The 27,037-nt window shown below is 40.3% G+C and overlaps 1 protein-coding gene across 1 annotated transcript; it reads left to right on the top strand.

Annotated features, from left to right (window-relative positions):
• Positions 1-5,848: 5,848 nt before the first annotated feature.
• Positions 5,849-26,088, top strand: LOC100714931 (glutathione S-transferase A). The gene is made up of 7 exons (XM_063233107.1): positions 5,849-6,041; positions 12,638-12,744; positions 15,798-15,849; positions 18,640-18,772; positions 20,764-20,905; positions 22,903-23,034; positions 25,890-26,088. The coding sequence occupies exons 2-7, from the start codon at positions 12,658-12,660 to the stop codon at positions 26,010-26,012; spliced, it is 669 nt and encodes a 222-aa protein (XP_063089177.1). The 5' UTR covers positions 5,849-6,041; positions 12,638-12,657; the 3' UTR covers positions 26,013-26,088.
• The last annotated feature ends 949 nt before the right edge of the window (positions 26,089-27,037 follow it).

Genomic DNA, 27,037 nt, shown 5'->3' with positions numbered 1-27,037 from the left:
TGTGGCTCATATTAACAATGCCCAGTGCAGCCTTGAACAGCAGCACAGTGCACCTGGGACTTTGTGGAAATGCGGTCTCAGACCTCACTCAGCACTGCTGATTCACAATCTGGATTTTAGCAAGATCCCCAGTTGACTCTTGTATCTGTTAACCTGTGCCACACAGCTAGTGTTGGCATTCATTTATCCAAACACATGCACACTCTGGGTGTTCCCAGTAGAACGACCTCCTCTCCGGGTGGGTGAATTTCGGTTACTACCATCTCCCATCAGCTGTCTTTGCTATGGAGTCCCCTCCCCAACTCTGCCTGCTGTGGTGTGAGACCCTCATGAAACAAGTTGATGTAATTTTAAAATTTTATTTTTTATTTTTAAAGATCATTTCCTTAACTGGAATTCAATCTCTATACTGCATATGTGGTGCTAGCATTTTGTGCTACGACTCAATTCAATTTTAAAGTCAAAACCTCAGAGAAAATGCATGTCAAAACTGACACTCATGTAACATTTTGACTGTTCACCAATTATCAAAAATATATATTTGTATACTATACACAGTAAAACTTAAATTTAAACAGAAACATCAATTTCAGTTTTTTCCCCTTTTGAAAAAAAAGACTACTACAGACAAATTTAACTTCTTCTTTTCTGAATTAACCAACAGGCAAATTTGAGTAGGATATATATTTTTCATTCTGATAATTACTACTGGTGTCAAAAATAGGTGAAAAGCAGACAAAGAAAAGAAAAAGAAAGAAAAGAAGAAGCAATAATAAAGTATATCCTTTTGGGGAATACATTGAATTTGTAGCAACTAAACATGTTTTTAACTTAAAATCTATCTTAAAAACTGTAATTAAAATTGTTGGTAGTTCATGGTAGGTTCAGGGATATAGCTCAGTGGCTCAGTGTCTGCCTGGCAAGCACAAGGTTCTGAGTTAGATTCTGGGTATAAATAAAATAAAATAAGACAAAAAAGATAGTTCGTGGTAGTTTATTGGTCCTCCAAACAAAAGGCTGCTATAGTTGCAAAAGTATTCATATAATCACTACAGTTTATAGAAAGCAACCTGGATAAATCATCTGTGTCATCCTCCATTTGTCACTTAGGAGCTGGCAAACTCAGAGTTGGATTCATGGCAGATCAGCAAGAAATGCCATCTAAAACAGGCACTGCGTGCCTCATAAAGACCGTGTGCATCCATTCTACTCTTACAAGTGTAGGAGGGAAGTTTGCCCTCCCAGGAGGGTGCAACCATATCTGCAAGGACACAGGTATTAGGAGATAACCAAGCCCACACAGGGAAATCAAGCAAGTGGATGAATTTATGCCAGGCTAATCAATACAACATAAAAGATCTACTACCTAAAGTTCAGAAAGATAAAGACTTGCTTAGTCACCCAGCTGGAGACAGGGCCAAATCCCAGGTGTTTCTGAGCCCAGAGTCCACATCACTATCACCATGTCACAACTTCTTCACATAGTGGGAGGGAGCCAGTCATGACCTGGGGCTAGAGAACACTAACAGAACAACCTGCCCTGGAAGAAAGTGAGGGTTTCTCTGCAAGCAGGGGAGATGGGGAAGAGTTCCCACGTGAAGACGGCAGGTGTGGGATGGAATGTAACAGAACATTGCCTGCTCCCTCCGAGGGGAGAGCACTGTACTAGGAGTATTCAGACCATGAGGTTTGGAAAGTTGAATAAAAATACAATCTGTGCGGCAAACATTAACAGGCATGCAAGTCACTTGGGGATGTGGTTAAGTCAGATTACCATACTGTAAGAGCAGGAGGGGCCTGACACTCTGCATTTACACAAAACCCCAGGTGCTCTCTGTGCTGCTGTCCAGAGACACACTGAGGGCCACTGAGGGGAGAGGACAGACTGAAGGAAGGGTATGGGAAAGAGGTGTCCAACCTGGACAACCGTGCAGTCTACTACGGTGTGTGGGATCAAGTGTATTTGAGATTGGAAATGAGCTGAGTTTGACACATGATCACTTTGAGGGACTCAGGTGGACAAGTCCAGATGGCAGATACGCAGGGGGTCGGATGCCAAGAGAAAGGCCCAGCATGGAGCTTTTCCTGGAATCCTGCCCTGGAGAGACTTGGTGAGACACTGGGTCAGAGAGACACTAGGTGGCAAAGAAAAAGGATGATAATTCCTTTGCATCTCAGTGGTGGCTCCAGAAAACGGAAAGAATATCAACCTACCTCAGCCTGAGAGTAAGGCACTGCGTAGTTGGGGACAGACAGTTGGTGGCACTCATTTTGGTTCTTTTTCCCTGACACTGACGGGGTCACAGGTCAGTCGACTCTGCCTCCTGAATATCTTGCTTGGCTCTCTTTTGGCCCTCTGCCCTGCGTCCCAGGAGGCCTCTCGGGAGACCTGGAGGTCCAGGTGTTTCTCGGTGGTCTTGTGAGTCCATGCTGTGGGTTGTGGCCCAGTACAACACACACACATCACAAAACAATAGTGATACACACACTCCCTCCAAACAAGTGCAGGCAAACAAGAACACCTGGGCTCAGTGTTGCTCTCAGGACCTGACTCTGTGTTCATTCATCCATCTCTAGAAAATGCATTTGTTCAGATCACTCAGAGACTTCTGTGGGCCTGCTTTACTGTGGATGTAAATAATCCAACTATAAGATATGTTTTGATGCAGCTGAGGATATTTATATGGGCTATTTGATGAAATTTAAAAATGATAAATTTTTAGTATTAGAGTGGAAATTGCTTATTACATGTTTACATTTTAAAGAAGCATAGTGAGGTACACGTCCCACAATACACAAATACACATGCACAATGGTATCACAGTATTGTGTATAATTCAAAAAATATAAATCGCCACACATAGGCAAATGGAGGCCCAAACTATGATCCAAACAATGGAGAAATATGCTGTAAAAAAAGTTTCTTTTTGAATTTGAGATAATTTCTGTGATCTGTAGTGAAATGTTATTGATTTTTTTTGGTGATGGGGATTGAACTCATGACCTCATGCCTACCAGGCATGTGCTTAAACCACTGAGCTAAATCCCCAGATACATAGTGAAATGGAAATAATAACAAATCATGAAGAAAAAGAGTCTCTGTAGTATGTTACCCTTCATGAGAGGAAGAATAGCTTATATGAAAATATATGCTGAGCAAGATAAAAACAAATGGGTAAGTCACAAACCAATGCCATTGGTTCCCTGGAGGAGGAGGAGGAGGAGGAGGAGGAGGAGGAGGAGGAGGAGGAGGAGGAGGAGGAGGAGAAAAATGGAAAAAAGAAGGCATGGGAATGGACAGCACTGATGAGCAGGGAGCCTCATCGCTCTGAGGGCACTGCTAGGATTAACCATGACTCTTAGGACCGTGGTAAAGTTATACCTGTTAGACAGCCAATAGTTAACTGGAAGAAACATGAATGTGAAGCCAACCCAAGCTGGGATACAAACTCTAACAGCCTAACAGCATTTCACTAGATAAGTCAACCAAATTGAAATGCTGAGGGGGAAACTAACAGGTATCTTTGGAAAACGTCATTTTGACTAAGTAGTGTAAGGCTGAAGGCAGATGTGCAAGATAAAAAATATTTGGCTCTCTTTAGCAAATTCGTTTCTGATGCAGCTACCTAGTAGCGGTTCTGGTATCATGCACACTACAAGTAAGCATACATGTAAGGTTTTTCACTTGTCAGAGAAAGTTCATTCAAAGGCTAACCAAATCTACTGAATTGAAATATCTGGTACTCATGATTCATTAGTATGCACATAAATATAGTTACAGAAATGTGTAGTGTATTAGGTCTATAGGTGAGCTAATACATATGTGTATGTGTGTTTCCCACTGGTAAGCATTTAGGACCATGCAAACCTCAGAAGTGAGGACCATGGAGAGTCTAGTGCCTAGGTTTTGTTTTGTTTTGTTTTGTTTTGTTTTGTTTTGTTTTGTTTTGTTTTGTTTTTGAGACAGGGTCTCACTATGCAGTTCAGGCTGGCCTTGAGCTCTCTTTGTAGCCCAGGCTGGTCTCGGATCGTCACTATCCACCTCAGCCTCAGCCTTCCAAGGGCTTGGGCTACAGACATGTGCCACCATATCGAGAAGTGTTCAGTTTTGAATACGTTCCTCAATTTAAAACAAAAACAAGAATCATTTCAGAAATGTCTGAATGCAGGACTGTGGCAGAAGACATAGAGGATAAGCAGGCAACACCTTCAGTGCAGAAAATATCCATAAATGCTTGCAACAGAGAGTGTTGCTATAAAAGATAAGCTAGAAGCCACCATGCAGCAGCCCTCACAGACCAAAGCTGGGACAATCTGTGTAACACAGTATGTCTTGGATGTATTAGCTTGGATTCTTAGATTAAAATATCCATAGGTCCATCTTAATGTCAGTAAATAATTGATGACAAACAAATAATCAAACAAGAAAGATGCTTTGGAGAAGAATTACAGTTACTAAAAGTGGAAGGAATGAGGGAAATTGATCAGCACTTTAGTGATATTTGCCCCAAGAAAGTTTTATTATGGATACTAATAGATAGAAATTGATAAAAATGTATTCAGAAGCAGAATATTGTCATGGTCATAATGTATCTCCCACAAGATATTTTTTTATTTCAGGGGGGAACATAGTAACATTTGACAAGCCTGGCAGACATGATTATAATAGGGATCAAGGCTAACATTACCATCAATGCAACACATTATCTCTGGAATGTAATATTATGTTTGGAAATCATGCACTGAGATGGAAGAAGGTTAACTTGTGAAACACTTTGCAAAAAAACTCAAGTATAAACTCAGCAAATACTGACAAAAACACAGGCAAATTCCAGTTGAGCCACATTCCATAAAATAACTAACTACTATCCTTCCAAAGTGTCAAGATCACAGAAGACAAATGAACCATAGAAGTAGATGAACTTCGAACTCTTTCTAGTGCTTTCATAAATAACATTGAAATGCAACACCAGTGGACCTGAGATCCAGCCACAGAGTGAGGAAAACAAGCCGACACAGAAACTAAGTACTGTGTTGAGTGTGGAGAAGATTTTGGACTAGAAAAGGGATGTTGGTTGAAAAATTGGTGACCTCTCAACAAGGATTAGTGTTCAGTACACAATATCATCAGTGTGAAATTCCTCAATTTGACATTTTACTTAGGTTATATAAGATATATACTGAATAAAGGATATTTTGAACACTGTATTAGTTCTACAATTTTTTATTTTAAAAAGCAAAACAGGAAAAAAGGTAGAAACAATACAGAATTTGAAAAAATAATAGGAAATTGACAGTAGTTAATGTGAAGCCTATTGTGACCTTAGAAGTAGTTGTTCAGGTTACAAGATTTAGGCAGGAAAAAAATTATCAAACAATCAAACAAAGAAAGCACAAACTGCTCTTTAGTTCTGTAATTTTTTGCAGCCTTAGTAATTTCAAAGAAAGTTTAAAAGGACAAATTAATTTATTTTTGATGAACTAAAAATACTGTTGGGATTTGCTTCAAATATTGTTGACACCTGTAGGCCAGGATGCCTTCAAAGGGCTTGCAGTTCAGGGTGGAAGCCAGACCCCAGATTCCCTGTGTTTATACAGTTATGCAGCTGTATTCATAATTTCGACTTTCAACATATGTAGATGATGATATCACAATTTACTCCATCAGGACTCATTTCCCAAAACCATATCCCTAAGGCCCTCTCTTCCTATCACCATATTTTTTCATAGGCCATAAACTTGGCAGCCTATTTTACAAAATCCTTCAGGAGCAGAATACACGTGACCTTCTGGGGCAGCTGAAGGAACTTCAGACCCCTTTTAGTGCACTCACAGATAGCACTGAAGGGCAGCAGCAATGATTACTCATTTTCTGTTTAATCTGGCGTGGACTCCGGAAGCTTCAGCTGTGGGAGTGGCTGCTCCCTATTGGGCTCAGTGATTTTCTAGGCAAGAGTCTCCAGGATATTAAAGCAGCTTCTGCTCCCTTGCTCAGTCAGCCTTGGACTGCTGAACACGGAGAACGGCAGGACATCACTCAGGTTGGTGCTGCCTTTTAAATCTTCATAAATGTTCTCATGTCTGTTTCACTAGGTGGTTCCTTGTGTGAACACTTCAGGTCTTCCGCCTTGTGTGCTCAGGGTATAACTCAAGCTTTGTTTCTTAGTCCTTCAAGGAAAAAAATGCAGTAATTTAGAAAATGAATCCACAGTGGTTGATGACATGAGAAAAGTAAGAGTGCTGTCATTTTCAGCCATCTAAATATATACCCACAGGAGAGCCTGGAGGGCACAGCAGTGTGCACTAAAGTACTGGACACTGAAGATGTGGCACTAGTGTGATTCCTGCAGGTGCCCACACAAAATAGTGGGTTTATATTTGCAAAGGTCACATACCTGGGAAATCATCTTAGCAGTGAATATGGATCCAGATGGACGTATGCCTCTCGTACCTCTGAGGCCAAATGACCAGCGTGGAAATGAATCCTCTGCACCTGCCAATCCGAATCCAAACTTACACTCTGGGGCTGGGGATTTAGCTCAGCGGCTTAAGCACCTGCCTTGCAAGCAAGCAGTCGTGAGTTCAATCCCCGGTACCAATAAAAAGGAAAAAAGACAAAAAAAAAAAAAAAAAAAAAAACTTACACTCTATGACAGATGTGAATGTGCATGTGCGCGCCTTTGTCATTTGCCAAGTACTAGGACATTTCTCCTCCTCCTCCTCCTCCTCTACCTCTTCCTCCTTCTCCACCTCCTCCTCCTCCTCCTCCTCCTGCTCCTCCTCCTCTTATCCAGCTCCCGCTGCACCTGTTCTTGCTTCTCTCTCTCATTCTCTTTGTCTTTCTCCCTCTTCTTCTTCCCTTTCCTCCTCTTTCAGGGCTGCTGAGACCAGAAAGTGAGCAGTGTTCAAAATCTCAAAATGCAAGTGAACATAAATAGATAAGACTTTAGAAGAGAACGTCAGGTGGAACTGAGTTTAACTTTCAGGAAAACCTAAGAATGACAATGCTGTTCTTTTTGAATTACTATGTTCTCAGTATAACAGAACATAAGCTAATTCTCTTGATTTGCCAAGTTAAATATTCCCTTAAGTTACACTGCCAATTTGCCTAACCAATTTTTATGCAATTTGTTCCTTTTACATAAATGACTTTCACTGCTTTTAGAGTTCTATAAACAATAACAGGATTATCACAATTATCATCATAATAAATCAATTTATTACCATAATCCTAGCTTTTGATTGAATTTCTCTGTAGTAACTGTACTCTTAAATGATGAAGTCCTATAAAGCAAATGAAAAAAAGCTTATGTGACTTGAGCTACCATGCTGTCAGATACATGGACTGTGAATTGAATGCTGAGAAATATGCCATGATAGCAAATTAGGACAACTTCTCTGCTTTCTGGAGCTCACAATCAAGTAAGTGTCTATAGGGAGGGACAAAACAAAATAAAAACAAAGACAAAAACAAAAAAAACAAAAACCTAAACAAACAACAAAACTGTAACTTTTGTAGGCTGTGAAAAATTAGTAATAAGACACTAGAATAAATGTCAGAAGAACTGGGTTTGAATCTAACCTTTGTTGTGTATGAGTTAACTGGCAATCACAACAGTCTAAAATTTGGAAGAAGAACCAGATGATTTCTTAGGTCCTCTTTTTATTTAATGTCTTGGGAAGTCCAGAAAGGATGACCAGAAATATCAGAACAAGTATGCAAGGTACCAAAGTCATCAAGTAGGACGTAACCCAATTAGAGTCAGTAGTGTCCAGGAATCATTGTCAGCATGCAAAGGACACAATTATACAGGAAAGCTTCATAATATAAGAGATCCTGTGAAAAAAAACATACCATCTGGGGGCAAAGATACTGACATGTGATAGAGAATATGCACTGCATGATATGCTACAAATAGTTTCTTTATATATCCTTGGAGAGCAACCCTAATCTAAGCATAAGAAAGAACACGTAAAAAATATACAAACAGCTGAGGCTGGGTGATGTAGGAGCTGTATGGGGCAGAAAGTACAAGTCCTTGATTCACAACTTTGCAACTTTCTCCCATGCCTCTGACTTGCTTAGAGAACAATGTTATCTGCTTTGAATCCTCATAAACTGATAAATTTTAGCAATTACAAGATACATTTTTGCTCTGTCAGTATTTATGAGTCTTTGCTTGGTCTCCTTAGGGCAGGGACCAAGTCAGGCTGGTATCTCATTCCCTGCCAGCCCTGGTTATCACTTGACTCAGAGAAATTGCTCAATAATTGTTTGTTAGGAAGTAATTAGGTAGTTGAATTCTTGCAATAAGAGTTGAGAGGTGTTACATACATGTACTACCTGTCCATGATGTATGTAATCATTATGTATGGCAAACATGTATGAATAAAAATAAAAAGCATATAAAGAAATAAAAAGGAAGTAATTAGGTAATTGAATCTTCACTTTTTACTGAAGCCTGTGCTTTGGTGTGCAACCCTGAGCCAACTTGCCCAACCCCATTGCAGGTCCTGACTAGTTACCCTGCTACATGAGCTGCTCTTCCTGGCTCCCTGCTCAAGCAGCTCAGAACAGAACACTGAAAATACTTTGCTGGATCATGAAAATTAATGCTCGGTATTGAAAATGCAAAACAAAGGGTCCATCCTGAGCAGAGAGATAAATAAGATCAATAACAACCAGAGGCCAGTGTCCTGGGACTGCAGAAACACTAGGTAGGCCAGGTTGTGGTGCCGCCCAGTTGGCAGCATGCAGGGATTTACAGCTCTTAAATTTGTATGAATCTCCTTGCCTGATCTTTTTGGAATTACAAACACAGGGATCTTCCACGGCCTAACAGATGGCCTGATTATAGCTGCTATTCTACTAATGCTGATAGGATCTTTAACTTCTCCTGAGTTAGAGGCCATTGAAAAATCCATTTAAACTTTAGGGTTTTCCCCTGAATTGGCAGTGAAGTAATAGGTGGAAAATTCCCCTTGGTGCTCATCATAAATTTGCCTCACATCCAATTCAGGATCTACGTTGTTTCATTAAACCTCAAATGCAAGTCGACAGCCCTCTACATTCTTACCCTGACCTTTGTTTTCTTGATATCCCATCTGGGTCATCATCTTGTTAGCGGTGATGCCTCTTCTGAGGGGCAGAAGTAACTAGGACAGTGCTCCGCTCTACCTCATACATTGATGGGAATGGGTTCAATAAATGATGTTGTAATGCCTGCCGGTCCTTCCAGGCCAATATACAGAAATGGTAGAGCACTCTGTGAGGCAGATTGAGGGGAACCTAAGCCTATCAGAGCTGTGGAGGCAGGTCTAGTTGGCTGAGCAGATGGCCAAGATTGGCTATTGACTATAGTGGCATCAGATCCTATATCCATCGGTCCAGTAAAGCATTTTCCATTTAATTTAATAGTACAAGTAGGTCTATAAAGAGAAATACTCTGAAAAAATAAACTTCTCTGTTCAGATGCTTATGGTCAGCCTCATGCAAGAGAGAGAGAGCAGATGAATCGATTGTGGGAAAGAGTAAAATTTGAGCAATCTGACCATCAGGTTCAATTACCCAAATGCTGCTGGAATTCACTGCCACTGATATTTCTTGGGGACACTCACCATTTATTATAGTAAAAATTACAGTAAGCCCTTTAGAAATTAACCTTGATTTTCCAGTAACTAATCCCATGGTCTCTTCTGGTGCTGGTCCATAGATTCCATTGGGAATTAAAACTAATTCCCTCCCTCCAGTAAATGAATGTGTGAAGCTGCAAGTAAATGTAGTCTTGCACTCTGGGGGGGTCCCTGAAGGAGGGACTTAGTGTCTTGCCTCGTACCCATCCCGTAGAGATACTGATGTTTGTGTGGTTTGAACTAGATGCAACTGACTTAACTGTGCATGAGGTAGCAAGACACTGTTTAATACTGTCCCCTTGTTTATGCCTGGCCCCAGGGAAGGGCTTATCTGCCATTTCCCTGAAGCAAGGATGTGCCTTCCTTATGAAATATAGTCTTACAACCTTTTCCCAGTGAAAACCTTCCATGCAATACAGACATGGGATATGTGGTAAATGAGAGCCTGGTTTAGTAATAGCCTGCCTAGTTTAGGGGGCTGGTGCCTTTGTAGGCTTCGGGCAGCACCAGCAAGTGTGTCCTTGAACAATTAGATCATTTGGCCATATCAGCCTTATGGTCAAGATACTGGGATGTAGCCTGTGCCATGAGTGCAGAAGTGTGACTGGTAGATTCAGCATTTTGGCCTGCTTGTAAGGAAGTAGATGAGTCCTTAGTATGAAGCACTGAGGCTAAAGCTCATTTACAATCCTTGTTGATGTTCTCATATGCTAATTGACAAAAGAGTATTTTAGTTGCATTATCATGAACTGAAATCTGTCTATTTACAGCTTCTTGCAGTCTAGCTGCAAACTTGGTGTAAGTTTCTGTAAGACTTTGGAGTAAAGTCTTATGGGTAAAAGATTTATTGGATGTACTATTTTCTGGGACAGAAATCCATGCTTGATGCAGCAGTTCTTTGCACTGTGTGCATGACTGAACCTTCAAATCAGCACATCCGAGCCAGATAGCATTTCCTGAGTAATAGCTTGAAAAGTTTTCATCCTATCTTGATTATTCTGAGTTTCTTCTGAAATGATTGTCTTTAAATGTAATTCAAAATGTGGGAATTGCACTGATGATAGGCATGTGTGGGCAAGATGGTTACATCACCTGGCACCTTTTGAAAACCTTGAATTATGTTATCCAAACAACCAAGAGTATAAAGACCCTGGACTCCATTGTCAAGCATGCCCTGCCTTAATTCTTTCAAGAGTAAAAGACTAAAAGCTTTGTACATACTGCATTTATGAGCCAGGTGTGGTAGTTCTGCGTATTGCATGTGAATATAGTGTCACGTCACTGTACTTTAGTTTCCTTGGTGGAGGAGGAGGGAGATTGTTTCTGATCTAAGTCTTGGGTAACTATAGGAAGCACAGTGGCAGAAGCAGTATTTTCCAGTTGGGGTGTAGAGAACAAAGCTGAGTGTGTGAGTAAATTGGAAAAGTTTTGCATTTCATTATGAATATCTTGCAATACTGAATACATTTGATTATCCTTTTTTTAAAAAAAAAACTATGTTTAATTTTTCTTCAGCAGCCCATGGGGGTCGTGTTATCATAATGATCTCTTTCATTATGCTTATATAAGGGCTCTTTTCCATTTTTTCTGTCTCATTTGTAATCTTTTTGTCAGCACAGTTAGAGTATATTGTAACTTATTGGTCTGCTTTTTTTTGCTAAGCTCTGTTGCAAGGAGGAGAGGGCCACTTTCACTAGATCATGCACAGCTATTGTTTTGGGTGGATTTTTTGGTGTGGGGTTGTAGCTGCAAAAAAATCTGTCATGTATTTTACCCCAAAGTCTCATACTGAGTGTATCCACTTCGAGAAAAGAAGGATAGAAGTTAGAATAATCCAAAAACCTGCTTTCATGGCATTCTGATGTCTATATCATTTAACAGCTTCACAATGAACAGACTAAATTATTTCTCTTCTTTAGATAGAAAATGTTGCCCATGATGAACAGACTACTAGAACAGATTCCTATTTATGACATGTGTCTGAGCATTAGAAAGATGCTCCACTTACCTTTCAGCTGGTTATGCAAGTTCTGGTGGATTGCAAGCACCTTGATGGTGGCTGTTGTGGTTTGAAGATCATGCATTCTGATCATACTAGGGGCCAAATATCAGGGACCTCGCTGAGAGCTACAGTTGCCTGTATTAAGGGTACAGCAAGAAGATAAATTGAGATAAACTTAGTAATACATGATGAGTGACTGGGAAGTTGATGTCTCAAATGGGCCAAGAGAGCCACTCTTTTATGGGTGTATCCAGTGATAGATGGGGTAGAAAAAGATTCAGATTTGGTGGAAGACTCAGAGACCTATGACTCAATGGGTAAGTATAATCCTGGCATGACTTAAAAGGGTGAGATGATCTTATGCTAAGAAGGATCTTGCCCTGGTTCTATATCAAACAATCTTTATGATTAAAAGCCGATAAAAAATGAGAAGTTGCGTGTTATGTAGCAGGCTGGTTACGATCCTTATAAAGTACATTACTTTCCTTATAAGTTAATGTAGCAATTATCCTTTTCTAGAGTGTAAAGTAAAATTCAATCCAGCAGTGGAAAAATGGAATTCTGGTAGAAAAAAAGTACACCTTCTCCAGTGGGGAAACTACAGATTGTGGTTGTAGTCAGGGAGGACTGAGCCTCACTGAATATTTAAGGACAAATGGAACCAAAGAACTGGAGAGGGACCTGTCCTGTCACCCCCTCCCTGTTAGCGATGTCCTCTGGTCTTCAAGGCTCTATCCTGGCTACCAGGTCCTTCCACGGGTTGGGGCCTGTGCTGTGTGCTTACGTCCTCAGGATAAGGAAATGGCAATGTGAGACACGTGTGGTGCAATTTCAGGACAGTGCACCCAGAAGAGTGACAGTTTGGTTCAAGGAAGTTTCTGGGACTTCTCTCTCTAACCCTTCCAGGAATAGAGAAACCTATTTTGTATTGTCGGATCGCCAACCATAATCCTAGAGTGTATTCTGTTCTGTATATTAATTCATTCATTTATTCACTTTTAGTGAAACCAAAGACTGCTGATATGGCAGGGAAGCCAGTACTTCACTACTTCGATGGACGGGGAAGGATGGAGTCCACCCGATGGCTCCTGGCTGCAGCTGGGATAGAGGTAGGTTTTTAGTTCTTATGTTGGACCTAAAATTCACCTTATCAAAATAGTTTCCTAAGCCAGAAGAATTCTCCCATTAGAACCTGTGAAAAATTTTGTCATAAATAAAAATATCCCTACTTATTAAAAAATCAAACAATTTGACCAAATAAAATTATAATTATCTTTCCAGCAAAAAAGCACATAAATAAATATATTTTAAAAAGAAACCTCAAACAGTTACAATGTATAGAATTCATTTGTATTTAAATGAATTATATAATTTAGGTCATTTGTACAATTAGAAACTTGAATATTGGTTAAATATCAGGTGATATTAAATATAGTTAATTTTTAGAGTGCTTTTAGATGTGATATTTTTGTTACTTTAAAAATAGTCGCCTCTAGGCACGGTGGTGCATACCTGTTGCCTCTGTACTCAGGAGGCTGAAGTAAGAGGATTGCTGCTTGTTTGAGGCCAGTCTGGGCTACAAAGTGAGTTCAAAGCCAGCCTAAACTGTGTAGTAAAACCCTGTCTCAAAAAGACAATAAATAAATAAATAAATAAATAAATAAATAAATAAATTTAATTTAATTTAATAAAAACCATTATGTTTGGGGCTGAGCATGTGGCTCTGTGTTAATGCTCTTGCCTTGCATGTAGAAGGCTCTGGGTTCAACTCCTAGCACCAAAAACAAAACAATAAAACAAAACAAATCATGTTTTATAGACAGACACATACCAAAGTGTTTCTAAGGAAGTCATAGGATGCCTAGGACTGGCTGAACATTATGACAAAGATAGGAGAGAAGGTGGGAATACAGATAAATCTAAATTAGTTTCAGTTGGTATCTAGACTTCCTGGGTGACTGATAGCAGGAAAATTTGTGTATTATCTGTATTTTACACCTAGTACTAGAAATTTATACAATAATAATGTAAAAATGTACAAAACCAAGTAGAGCTAAGTTTAAAAAATGCAACTGGAAGGATGGAGGGAGTGGACAGTAACAAACTTCCTGCTAAAAATAGAATACGTTTGTTCAACAAGTAATTTGGGGAAAATCTATTAAATGCCAGGTTCTGTGAAAGCTTCTCAGAATTTTAATTGATTAAGAGACTAGATTGGCAGACTGGATAATCTTAGGGCAGAGACAAGTAAACAGGAGATTTCAATAAGGGTGTGGAAGGGAGCATTGTACTTTTAAGGACATTCCTGTATCTTTTTAATGGAAGGGAGATGCTGTTAGGACATGGAGACTCCTTCTCTTTAGAGGCATTACTGATAAAAATGCTTCTCAGGACAGACCCCTCTTGGCAACTGAGTGAGGGTTTCTTAGAGCGGAGATTATGGATATTCTATGGATGTCGTCGCTCAGGTGACAGCAGTAAAGGAAGGTCAAAGGGTGAGTATCTTAGTTACTTCCCTGTCACCTTGGCACAATAACTGACATCCACAAACTAAAGGGGGAAAGGTTTGTTTGGTTCACAGTTTGCAGAGGTTTTACCCCATAGTTTTCAGTCTCCAAGACAGGATGGAGTAACAGGGGCATTGCAGAGGAAAAGTAGTATGGTATGGTATGGAGGCAGAGAGAGAGAGAGAGAGAGAGAGAGAGAGAGAGAGAGAGAGAGAGAGAGAAGAAAAAAAAGAGGAGGAGGAGAAGGAGGAGGAAGAGGAGAGAGGAGAGACATCTACCATTCCAGGCCACACCCCTACTGATCTACCTCATCCAACCAGGTTTCACCTCCCAACATCACATTTAGCTACAAACTCATCAGTGGGCTAACACAATGTGGTTATCACACACTCATGATCCAATCACCTCCCAAAAGCCCATCCATGAGCCTTTGGGGCTTTAGGGAAATACCTAGATATAAGCCATAACAGTGAGGTCATGTCCTATAAAGGGAACTTCTAAAGTGCTTAATAGGCTCTTAGCAATGTGTCTACTTAAGCCAGGGAAACAGTATTTCTCAGTCCTACATAAATGTATGACTCCTTGGCCTGATCCTTTCTTAATTTCACAAGAAACAAGTCCACAAAAATGCAAATGATATTGACCCAGACTTTGTTTTTCCTGTAAATAAATGACATGGTTTCAGCATGCTCCAGATACCAGATGGGGATTCTGAGATACATCCCAAGCCTCCAGATAGAATAAGTTCAGCACAAGAAGAGGAAGTAGAGTCAGTGTCCTCAGCATGGAAGGCTTCTACTTCTCCACCAACCCATGACTGAGAAGGGCAGTGGGCAAGGGTGCCTAGAGACCCTTGCTTAAACCTTCTGCACTCTTTGCCCAAAGACTGATAATTACAGGCTCATCCGTGGCCATAAGCCTCATCGTGCGTACTCCACCTTGAACATTCTCCTGTGGTGAACAGCCACAACACCCAGTGGTTCTGTGGATACTATGCAAATTGGTGGCACACACTCTTCATCATTTGTGCCGCCTACCCTCTCAGATTTTGGAAGTCAACGACAAATGCTGACTTCCCAAGCAAGTGAGAAGGAGATTTACCTACCTTTTCATGATTACAAACTTCTGTTAAACTATGAAAAGGAAAGGAGTGATGTACATTATACCACAGATCCAGTGGTGACAAAATCTCAAATTGTTATACACATTATGTCACTGTAAATTACACTACAGACTCAGTGATGACAAAATCCTAAATTGGCCTATCACATACACTAAGGAACATAATGGTTCTGTTTGGATCTCACTAGACATCAATGGTTCTGCTGAGATTATAAAATTTTATAACTAAAGGAATTCCAAGTCCCTGCCTTCCAGTCACAGCTCTCCCAAATTGAGGCCTAACTATGGACTTGTTGGGATCAGGGAGAGGGGAAAAATATAAATGATTAGCTCTGTATGGTGATCTATGCCATTTTCATGATGGATCTAATGTAAATTTCCAAGTGCCCATGATCAGACACCCTTGTGTACACTGCCAGAATCAGAAATTTAATTTCTTCATGTCTGTTACATCATTTTAGGGATCATTCACATTTAAAAGACTATAATGTTATTGAATTAACTAAGAAGCATTTTTTTACATTTTCTTCCAGTTTGAAGAGAAGTTTGTAACATGTCCGGAAGATTTGGAAAAGTTAAGAAAGGGTAAGATCAAGTATCTAAATGGCTCTGATGAAGGTTTTCAGTATGAAGCTTGAATATTGAATTAGCTTTCATGTTGTTGAAGCACAATACCTGACACTCACAATGTGAGCAAAGGGAGATTTAATTTGGTTCTTGCTTTCAGAATTCAGCCCATGACTGACTGATTCCAAGAGACAAACATCATGGCAGAAGGGTGCAGTGGAGCAAAGGAGCTTAATTCATGACGACAGGGAATAGACTAGAGGAACAGTGCCAGAGAGGAATGGGGGGAGCAGGCCACGTACGGTACCCCAAACCACAGCTCCATGGCACACCCAGCCACACCCAGGAGCATGCTCTATCCAGGCATTTCTTAATTCAGTGAAGTTGACATATTGTCATTCATGGTCACAACCCACACTTTGTCAACTTCACAACCAAATAATCCTCTATATTTAGTATTCCAATAAAGAAAATACTAAGGTCATAATTCAAAGTAATGTACTGAAATCCCTATGGAATTGTTCGGTCTCCTACCTGGCAATGTGGCACATGGATGAAAAAAAAAAAAGAGAGAGAGAGATCCGCAGGTGAAGAGGCTCTCTGATGACTGATTACTCTCCGTGGAATAAAGGGCCAACAGTTAGAGTGCCCATGCTCTAATTGATACTAATCAGGGAGGCAGGTGGGGGTCACAGCAGAATGTATGAGAACAAAAGCTTGGCAGACATGGCGTGCAGAGGAGGGACAAACTACTCTGCACCTGGCACAGAGGCTTCCAATTAGTAGCACAACAGATAACCTGATGTGTGAAAGGCTGGCACCTTTACTGTCAGGAAGGCATCATGTTTTCTGAGTCCCATGGCCTCAGCTGAGATGTTGTGTCTTTGCCTTAGCCCTGAAATCTTACAGGCTCAAGCCTCCAGTCCAGCTGTCACCAGGGGAGCAATTCTTGCCCAAGGGACAGCACTTTGCCATCCTGAGACACACTGATGCTTTGGTTGAACTCAGTCACATTCTTTTGGCCAATGAAGGGAATATCTGCTTCTATATAGTCAGCTCTGCATATCTCAGCAAACGGGGTTGAAGGACAGGTCAGGTAAAGATAGAGGCAAGGGACTTCATTTCTCAGAGGATTGCAGCTTGGCATCCTCCAACACTAATGTAATATAACTATTCCACATACAATTGGAAACACAATTCCCCACAGTCTCAGCAGTTCCTGAAATCCAACTCCAACTCTCCTGAGATGCATGGCAAATTCTTTGTTATGAATCTCTGTAAAAAGAAAAAAACTAGTGAGACAATCCTGAGCCTATAATAGTGCAGGTAAACATTCTCATTCCAGAAAAGAGAAATAGGGGCATAGAAAAGAGCAGGACCGCATCAAAATGGAAACCCGACAAGGTGGACAGAACGTCCAGTGACTCTATATCTGGCATCTGAGAAACCCAATGGTAAAATGTAAGTTCTAAAAGACTTGGGGAGACCCATTCCTGTGCTCATGTCAGTCATAGCCTACGTGGCTTCTCTCTTGGGCCAGCTGTACTCACAGCCCACAGATTTTCTTAGCTGATGTTTCAGGATCCTGGCATTTCTTACTTCCTAGGTTCGCCATTGTACCGTTCTTACTCACAGATATCATGCAACACTCATACATTGTAGGGGTGATAGTGGGGATGATGGAGTAAAGCAAGTGGTAAAATATGAAATGTACCCTCTTGAGGGATCTTCCGTCTCAGGAATAAAAAGGGCCAGACCTCTTTGAGGGTTTGTCACTAAACAATCCTCATGACCCTATAAATGATCTCTCCTTGCTTCCTCTTGTTTGAGCTATAGTCAGTTCACGACTCCACACTGTTCACCTACTGATGTACACACAAGGATAATCACTAGGTAACAAGAAGAGAAATGTATGGGGCAGTTATCATGAGCTTTTTCATTTATGGCTTGTTGGGAGTGGATATCCCAGCCACATTGAGATTGACATCGCTATATAAAAACTTTTCTTCAGAACTTTTGTAAATTTCTTGACATCATGAATATTACTTTTGCAGCTCACCTTCAAACATTCTGAAAGTCTTTGTCTTAGTTACTTGCATCATTCCTAAGACAAAATGCCTAAAACTCAAAGTTAAGAAGAAGTTTATTTGACTCACAGATTGTAGACGTTTTAGTTTGTAGTCAGCTGACTCCAAGGCAAGGCGGCACGACAGAGGAACATCACAGAGGAGTAAGTGGCAAGCAGGGAGGGAGAAGGCAGGGGCAGTGAAGTAGTAAGCTGCAAGCGACCCGCTTTCTGTTCCTTATATTCCATCCAGGCCACACACTCTTTCAGCAGGCAGCACTCACACCCAGGATGGGCCTGTCCATTACCACGCTTGGAGCTATGCCAACCCAGCCAGGGATTCATTCAGTAATCACACACCCTTGATCTCAGCATCACACACACTAGATCCAGCCATCTCTAAAAGCCCCACCTATGATTGCAGACTGCATGAGGCTTTGGAGGAACATCTAGATGCAAGTCATAATAGTATTCATGAAGATGAATAAAACATTCTGAAAAACAAGATGCATTTGGTATGTAGATGGGAAACGGAAGACAAATGAATAGGTTAAAAAGCAAAAGAAAGGTTGATAAGAAAATGAACTACAGGAAGGTAGGAACAAACTGCTACTTTACCTGAAGATAACTGTGTAATATTTCCCCTTTGTTTTATTTAAGTCATTTGTACAAATGCAGTCTCATCCGCAGACACTGGAAATCATAAACATTTCACCCTCTTTTTACTTTCCTTTTTCCAATAGATGGAGTTCTGATGTTCCAGCAAGTGCCCATGGTGGAGATGGATGGGATGAAGCTGGTGCAGTCCAGAGCCATTCTCAACTACATCGCCAACAAATACAACCTCTATGGGAAAGACACGAAGGAGAGACTCCTGTACGGTAGAATTTTGGCTTTTCCGTGGGACATTTAGGTCCCACACTGACTGAGCAGCACCCTGGCAGGAAGATCATGAGCAATCATAGGGTGGCTTGAGAGCCAGGCATGTTGGTGCACACCTGTAATTCCAGCATTTGGGAGGCTGAGTTAAGCGGATTACTTTGAGTTCAAGGCTGGCCTAAGTTACACAGTGGGTTCAAGGCCCACCTGAATTATACAGAGATATCTTGTCTCTAAAAACACAAACAAATAAGCAGCTGGGTGGGCCTAGACATAATCAATGAGGCACACTAGTAAATAAAAGGAAATAAAAGAAGAGGATAGTTGACTCTAGGAGCACAATAATTTATAATTTGGACTTTGTCAACAGCTTTGGACAAGTGACACAGATTTTGAGGACAAGAAAGAGGGGTTTTTGAGTGGCAGGATCCAAAGAACTTAATATTCCAGTTTCAGAAATTATAAAAATGAAGACCTGGATCTAAGCAACCTGCGTGTCCTATGAACATGTCAGCCTGATGAATATTAGTGAGTCTCATGGTACCAGGGCTGACTAACGCATTTCATATGGAGTTAAACACAGCAAAGCAGCTCTTTAAAACCAAGGTTAGGGGTCTGGGGTTGTCCTTCCTGGCATGGAACTGCTTGATTGAAAATAAAGTCCTGTGTGAAATGGTTGGCAGTTCCTCCAAAAGTTAAAAATGGAGATATCCAGCAATGCTTCTACCAGATATATGTCTATAGGAAAATGAAAATCTTTTGAACTGTTTAGAAATATACTTATCAGCATTACTTAAATTTTTCAAAAGTAGAAACACCCAAAGATCCAAGAATAGATGTATAGAGAAAAAGACTTCTAGAACATACAATGGTCATAAAAATAGATGAAGTGGTAGTGTATTATATAACTGGAATAAATTCTGGTAATATATTGCACATACGAAGGAAAGATGACACAGAAGGCCACATATTGTGTGATTTTCCACGAAATTTTCATAACGTTAAAATTCATAGAGACTGAGAAGATATTAGTGAGTTCCTAGATGGTAATCAAGGAGGGTTGGTTGCCAAAGAAACAAGATTTTTGAGAGTAGGTTAATAAAAATATTCTGAATAGTGAATGCTAATGTTTATAAAACTCTATGATTGCAATATCAACATGAGTATCTTTCAAGGGCTGGCAGCTAAGGTGTGTGAATATGTGGCAGTAAAGCTGTCATATAAATTCCAAAATAACTGTACAAAGTCCAGCTTGAAATGGCAAAAAGAAAGGTCTCTTATGGCAACTGGTTGTAGCTGAATATAAAAACACATCAATAAAGAGGCTATTTTAAGCAGAATAGAGTTAGAAATCAGGCCAAGTTTGGAAAACATGTTTAAAAGATTGTGAAAATATGTTTAGGGGAAGTAATTGGGAGAATTTCTAACATGAACATGCCGGTGAGCCTCTGTGTAATGGGAGTGAAAAGAACAGAGATGAGCCCGAGGAGCTGTGCCGGAGACTGTCACCTGCTTGGTGTCCAGGCACATGTGAAGAAGATAAGATTGTGTGCTAGCAAACCACACAGAGGCTGCAAGTGCTGTTTGCAGCTCTGATGGCCACATAGAGTGATTTCACAAAGATCGCTCCTCGCTGTGAATCTGCAGCAGCCACCAATGCTCTTTGAACCTACATTTGTTTCATGGATATAGCAAAAATTATATATACATTCCAATAGATTGTTGTAAGGAGTAAATGTTAATACATAAGTAAAACTCACAGTGTAAAGACTAATATATAAAAAGTATCCACAGGAGGTAAATTACTTTGTAACTACATAATGCTTTTTTTTTTTGTCCCTGGGAATCAAACTCATGACCTTACGCATACCAAGCAAGCACTTGAACAGTTGAGCTAAATTCCCAGGCCTTAGTATTCTTATTGATTTAGATTTTAAATCATAAAGTCTAAGAAAGGAAATATTTGATTGGATGTGTTTGTCTTTCAGGATTGATATGTATACAGAAGGCATGGCAGATTTAAATGAATTGATCTCATCTTTGATAATAACTCCTCCAGATCAAAAGGAGAGCAAGATGAATTTGATTAGAGACAGAACAAAGAATCGTTACTTACCAGCCTTTGAAAAAGTAAGTGAGTCTGCTCAGCGTTTGGGAGCACCAAGTTCAAAGTTTTGGAGAAATGCCATGGCTGGGTTCTCCTAGAGCCTTAACCTTCCCAGAAGTCCTCAAAATACCAGCACGGAAACAGTGAGGCTCAGGGAGATACCTAAACACAAAGTGAGAGGAAGCATTACATGATTATACCAAAGCTATGACTTTTGAGCCAAAGTTTAAGTTTTTATGCCTCAACCTAGAATTTCCTCCTTGATGGGATGTTATATTCATAAGGAGAAATTGGTGGGTGGACGATTGAGCAAGTCGGGCTGGGGATTTAGCTCAGCGGCATAAGCACCTGCCTTGCAAGCAGATGGTCGTGAGTTCGATCCCCGGTACCGATAAAAAAAAAAAAAAAAAAAGATTGAGCAACTCTTCAAGTTGTGTAGATTCTGCAGAAGGCCCTGGGCTTGCATTGCATCCCAGAGCGCCTGATAAGAACAGTGTGGCACATGGTATTCTGACCCGGTGTAGAGAGACATGTCAGCAAATGCCAGCTGGAGAATATTGTAGGGTTTTGGGGAGGAATGCAAAGACTCTAAAGAAGGGTGGTGTTAGAGAGATGGAGAGGAGGAGAACATGTAAAGAGACGATAAGAAAGACTCCTATGGGATTTGGGGGTATGGCTCTCAGCCTTGGGAGGAGGGCCGTCCAAATTGAACAAATAAAGGTCACCATTATAAATGTAGTGTCTACCTTCGTTAACCTTATTTGTGAAGGTAAAGCTAGAATGTTTCAAGAAAAAACCACTTGGATTTAAGCTAAACAAACATATAGGTCCACCCAAAAGATTATAAGGGACATGGAATCACACCAATAAGTAAGAGAACTAATCCATCAGCACTCAGCTCATGAAGCATTAAACTTTCATTACTTCAGTAAAACTTAATTAATTGCTGCTTAGCCCAGTGAAAAAAATCATGATTTTAGGAACAATCAAACATACCACTGGGGATCTTATTGGTTAGGACATATCACATGATGAAAAGTTCTCAGGTATGTAAACCATGTCCATTATTATAGCTAAGAACTCCATGCAAAAAAAATGAGTTGTATATATTACAATAAGGCTTTTGATGTTGTATTCTGTTTTTGTACCAAAGGTATTTACTGATTTTTTTAAGAGGATTTCTCATTAGAAGCTGATGTCATGTTTATTTTTGCTTTTTATTTGATCTGATTTCCATGTTGCTGGAGTACTTAAATAATCATATGCCTTGCAAAAAGTTTATTGCATAAATTTTATACAGCCACAAAAGTGGAAACACATGTTGAATGAATGCATATTCATCATCCAGATATGTTGCCTCTATCATGTGTCCATGTCTCTCCCTCTTTCACCATTAGTCAAACACACAACTTTTTCTACATTGCAGAGTTACAGCTATCAGTACTGTTTAGTGCTAGGCAACTTCCATGAAGATTATACCATTCTAAGGAAGGAGTCAGAGTCCATCTTGCAAAGGAAATGAATTGAGTTAGCCCAGTTTATCTCAGATCCCAGGGAGGCAACTAGAAAATGCAGAGAACAGAGACAAGGGGAAACCGAGGCACTAAAGTGGTCTGCACACCTGTGAAGGGTGCTGCTGTGAGGCTGGAGCTGCTGCCCATAGGAGACGGCACACGGAGAGCAGAGGGCAGCCGTGCATCCCAAGGATTCAGGGCTGCTCCTCTCGGGCTGTGGGAGGATGGAGACGTGGTACAGCAGGAGCTGAGCCCTGTACACATGGAACATGTGGAGAAGGAGAGCAGCACAGGCATGAGAATGAAGGGGGTGCCTGGGGCTGTAGCACAGGAGTAACAGCACCTGATCCTCACCCTTCCTCCTGAGTCAGGGCCCTGGTAAAGGCTGGAGCTCCACACTCATCAGGGAAGCAACAGCAATATAGAGTGGGGTGAGAGGCTCAGGGGGATGCCGGGGTTCCAGTCTGATGCTGCTTGTGTTCAGTCTGACTTCTCAAATTCTGCAGGTGTTAAAGGGCCATGGACAAGACTACCTTGTTGGCAACAAGCTGAGCAAGGCTGATATTCTCCTGACTGAACTTTTGTACATGGTTGAAGAGTTTGACGCCAGTCTTTTGGCCAACTTCACCCTGCTGCAGGTGACTGTTCCACTGCCCTCACAGAGGCGGCCCCACATTTCCCAAAGTGAATCTCTTGTTTGGACCCAGGGTGCAGCTCTGGCTTCCAGCTCCTCTACGTCTTCAGTCCCTTCCCTCATGCACTCTAGACATACAAGTTTTCACAATGGTTGTACTATTTTACATTCCCAACTTTGTAGAAAGGTTCTTTTTTCTTTGCAGCTTTACCAGCATTTGTTATGATTTGATTTTGTGAAGATAGTCATTTTTTCTGGAATGAGACAAAATCTCAGTTTGTTTAATTTGCACTTCTTTAATAGCCAGGGATGTTGGATTTTTTTCATGTACTTAGTGGCTATTTATACTTATTCTCAAAAGGATCTGCCAATTTCAGTTGCTCATGCTTTAAATGGGACTTTAAATGGGGGCTAAGGTTTTAAATTCTTTGCATATTCCAAACATTCTCCTCTAGCCAACCTTCTTAGACATACACCCTTGTCATTCTGGGGTTTTTTGTAACCAGAAGAAAAACAATGTCTGCCAGATGCAGGCAGGGAGATGTAGTGAAGGAAAGAAAGCTAAATGTGGAAAGATCGAGTTGGGATGGAAGATAGAAAATATTAATCAGGGTCCAGATAAAACCAACACTTACACTAATGATATTTATGGATATTGGTGGTTGGCGGACACGTTTACAAGATGGGGACTGAGATTTTGCTCATTCTATAAAAAAATGACTATCTTCCCAAAATCAAATCATAACAAACGCTGGTAAAGCTGAAAGGAAAAAAGAACCTTTCTACAAAGTTGGGAATGTAAAAGAGTACAACCATTGTGAAAATTAGTATGTAAATCCTCAAAAACTAGAAATTCCACTTGACCCAACCATTACCTTGTGGATATCCTCTTAAAGTTAAAGACATTTGGGGAATCCAAAATGGCAGAGTACTGAATGTCAGCTACTCAGCTTCTTAGAATGAAGTGTTGAGTTTGGAAACAACATCCTGGAGAGAAATCAAAGAATATCCAAGCCACCCTGGAACCACAAAGAGAACTGAAAAAAAGAGAAGAAAATAGGAATCATTGCTATGGAAGAAACAGCTCACTGTTGCAGACCTGAGAGAGTGTGGTATGGCTAGAGAAGCTGTGTGCTGACCTGGCAGGGAGGGAGTCAGTGAAAGCAACTTAGGCTCTTACTGGGAGACTGACACCTGCCTCTGCCTACACATGTGCAGTCAGAGGTAGCAGAAAACATGAGACACTTTCCGGAGCCCACCCTAGAGTCGTCAGTTGGTGAGTGAACCAGAGTGTTGCACTGAGCACAGTTGTGTGGAGGAGCAGCAACTGGTTGGTGGGACTGTCATTTTGTATCAAAGGTTTAAGCTTGAAGACCAGCAGCAGAACACCTCCTGGGTTACTTCAGTGCCAGCAGCCAGGAGTGGAATGAAGGAAGGACCGTTAAGTCATAACAGACAGCCAGCAGCTGGACAGTAGACTGAGAGCTTCATTGGGAGGTAGGAGCTGGGACTCAGACTCTATTCCAGCTGCTGTCAAATACAAGACTTAGCCCTAGTTACAAAGGACTAGAAGTAGCCCCTTCTTTTGCAATTGGCAGCATGAGCAGACAAGCAGCCTTGGCCTGATGTGGGCAAGGGCACCCCCCACTTTGTTACAGTGGCACAAGTAGGCAAGAGGCCTTGGCTAGGGGTAGGACAAGGGTAAGCCCCATCCTTGTGACCAGTAGTGCAAACAGGAAAGCAGCCTTGGGTGACAAAAGGACAAGGACACTGCTCTCACCTGATGAACAACTCATGTACAAGGATCAGCCTCTCACTCGGCAGTAATCCTACTGCAGACTTGGTGGGGTTATTCAGTACAGATTCTGGCTCTGACTAGGGAAATAATATTAAACTAGGGCACCAGAGGATTTTGTTATTTGAGGCAGGATCTTGCTATGTGGTTCATGCTGGCCTGTACTCACAGTGTAACCCAGCCTGGCCTTGAACTCACAGCAATCCTCCTGTTGTGGAGGGGGTAGAGATATGGGAGGAAAATAACTGATATATCATGTGCAGGCAAAATTACCTGTGACAATGTGATTGTTATATTTACCTAAATTGTACCAATAAGCTTAATTTAAAAAGAGTTAAAGACACCCTATTACAGTGATACACGCATACCCTATGTTTACAACAGTACAATTCATAAAAGCTAAATCTTGGAGGCAAAATATACATTCATTAACAGATCAATGGATAGGGAAAAATGTATTTATATACAATAAATTCCTACTCTGTCATAATTAAGGATAAACTCAAGTGATTTTTAGGAAAATGGATGCACCTTGATAGCATAATTTTAAGTGAAATCAATGAGATACAGTCTTAATATTGTGTGGTTTTCCTTATGAGAAATCTAAAATATAAATGAAGAGCAAAATAAAAGATAAATAATAGAAAACAGGCTGATAGATCTTTCACAAGTTGGAAGAAGACTAAGAGATGGAGGGAAAAGAAAGAGCGGAAAGAAGAAAGGGATAAGATAGAATTAAAGTTTGTCATGTACATGTACCAATTCTCCACAAAGATTGTGATCAGTTTTCATTACAAACATGTACTAATTAAAATCAAAAATTGAACAAGGAAGGCAGGACAGACTTAATAAAGATTTTAAAAACTGTTCAAGAAAGATGCTATTGAGCTATGTATTCTCTCTCTTACATTCCTTATGAGTTCATGTTTGCAGCTCCACACTGGTGTAATAGAAACACTCAGTTTGTCTTTTTTTTTGGGGGGGGGGGGAAGCTGGGGAAAGATTTTCTAATAGTTTATTTGTACTTTAGACCCAATGCTGAAACTATAATATGTGTGTTGCAGGCTCTAAAAACCAGAATCAGTAACCTGCCAAATGTGAAGAAGTTTCTGCAGCCTGGTAGCCAGAGGAAGCCTCCAATGACTGAAGAAAAGTTAGAAGAAGCAAGAAAGGTGTTCAAGTTTTAGTTAAACTGGCATCGACCAAGCCCACACATGTGAAACATCTAAATTTTGCAATAATAAAGTTCTTTGTCTAAAGGTTGATCCTGGCTTTTATGGGATAAGCCATAGATGATTGTATATAGTAGCGGCATAAGGAAACTCCTCTGAAAAGGCTTAATTTTGAATTTTGTTTGTTAGGATCTGGTATGGAATCAAATTTTTTTAATTTTGAAAAAATAAAATCAAAATAGAATAGAGTCAATCAAAACAAAAACAATGAACATGGTACATGATTTCAAAGCAGGATAAAAGGAAATCAATAATGGCTACCATTAATGCCTCTTGTTATTTTCAAAATAATTTCCCATACCATCAGGTCTAATAAAATCAAATGAAATAGTACAGGATAAAATCAATAAGAACAAAACAATGGAAGCAATACAGGACTTCAAGACAAGATAATAAAACTATAGTGGCTACTATAATGCCTCTTGTTATCTTCAAAGTAGTTGCCTACACGATCAGACATGATACAGTCAAGCAAAACAAAATAGAATGAAGTCAATCAAAACAAAACAATGAAAGCAATCAGGGCTTCAAAACAACATAACAGGAAATCAATAATGGTTACCATAATATATTTTGTTATTTTTTTTTTTTGGTCTTTTTCATTTTTATCGGTACCAGGGATCAAACTCACGACTGCCTGCTTGCAAGGTAGGTGCTTTTGCTGCTGAATCCCCAGCCCCTATTTTATTATTTTTGAAACAGCTGTCTTTGCCATCAAATATAAAATTAGACAAACTGAAACAGAATAAAACCAACCTAAATAGAACAATGAAAACAATACGAGTTTTAAATCACAATTGTAGATTAACAATCACCACTACCTTCCCTTTTTAGACACTTCCTCCCCTTTCACTTTCACAATATGTATTGTGCATTTTGGATCCCACTAACTCCTTTAGTTTCTTATACTACGGAGACAACACGATGTCAACCCATGTGACTCTGAACCCTTTCATCTATGAGCAAGATCTGAGGTTGTA

The sequence above is a fragment of the Cavia porcellus genome, unplaced genomic scaffold (genome assembly GCF_034190915.1).
Source record: "Cavia porcellus strain 051 isolate PalLab524CR breed Dunkin Hartley unplaced genomic scaffold, mCavPor4.1 scaffold_22, whole genome shotgun sequence".
Lineage (NCBI taxonomy): Eukaryota > Metazoa > Chordata > Mammalia > Rodentia > Caviidae > Cavia > Cavia porcellus.
Note: the sequence above shows the minus strand (reverse complement) of the source record. Positions and strands in the feature narration are given on the sequence as shown.

What these genes read in the sequence shown, in the direction of transcription:
- LOC100714931 (XM_063233107.1), top strand. Translation starts at nt 12,658, where the DNA reads ATGGCAGGGAAGCCAGTACTTCACTACTTCGATGGACGGGGAAGGATG. An exon ending in TGGCTGCAGCTGGGATAGAG is followed by an intron (nt 12,745 to 15,797) that starts GTAGGTTTTTAG and finishes ATTTTCTTCCAG; the next exon opens with TTTGAAGAGAAGTTTGTAAC. An exon ending in ACTTACCAGCCTTTGAAAAA is followed by an intron (nt 20,906 to 22,902) that starts GTAAGTGAGTCT and finishes CAAATTCTGCAG; the next exon opens with GTGTTAAAGGGCCATGGACA.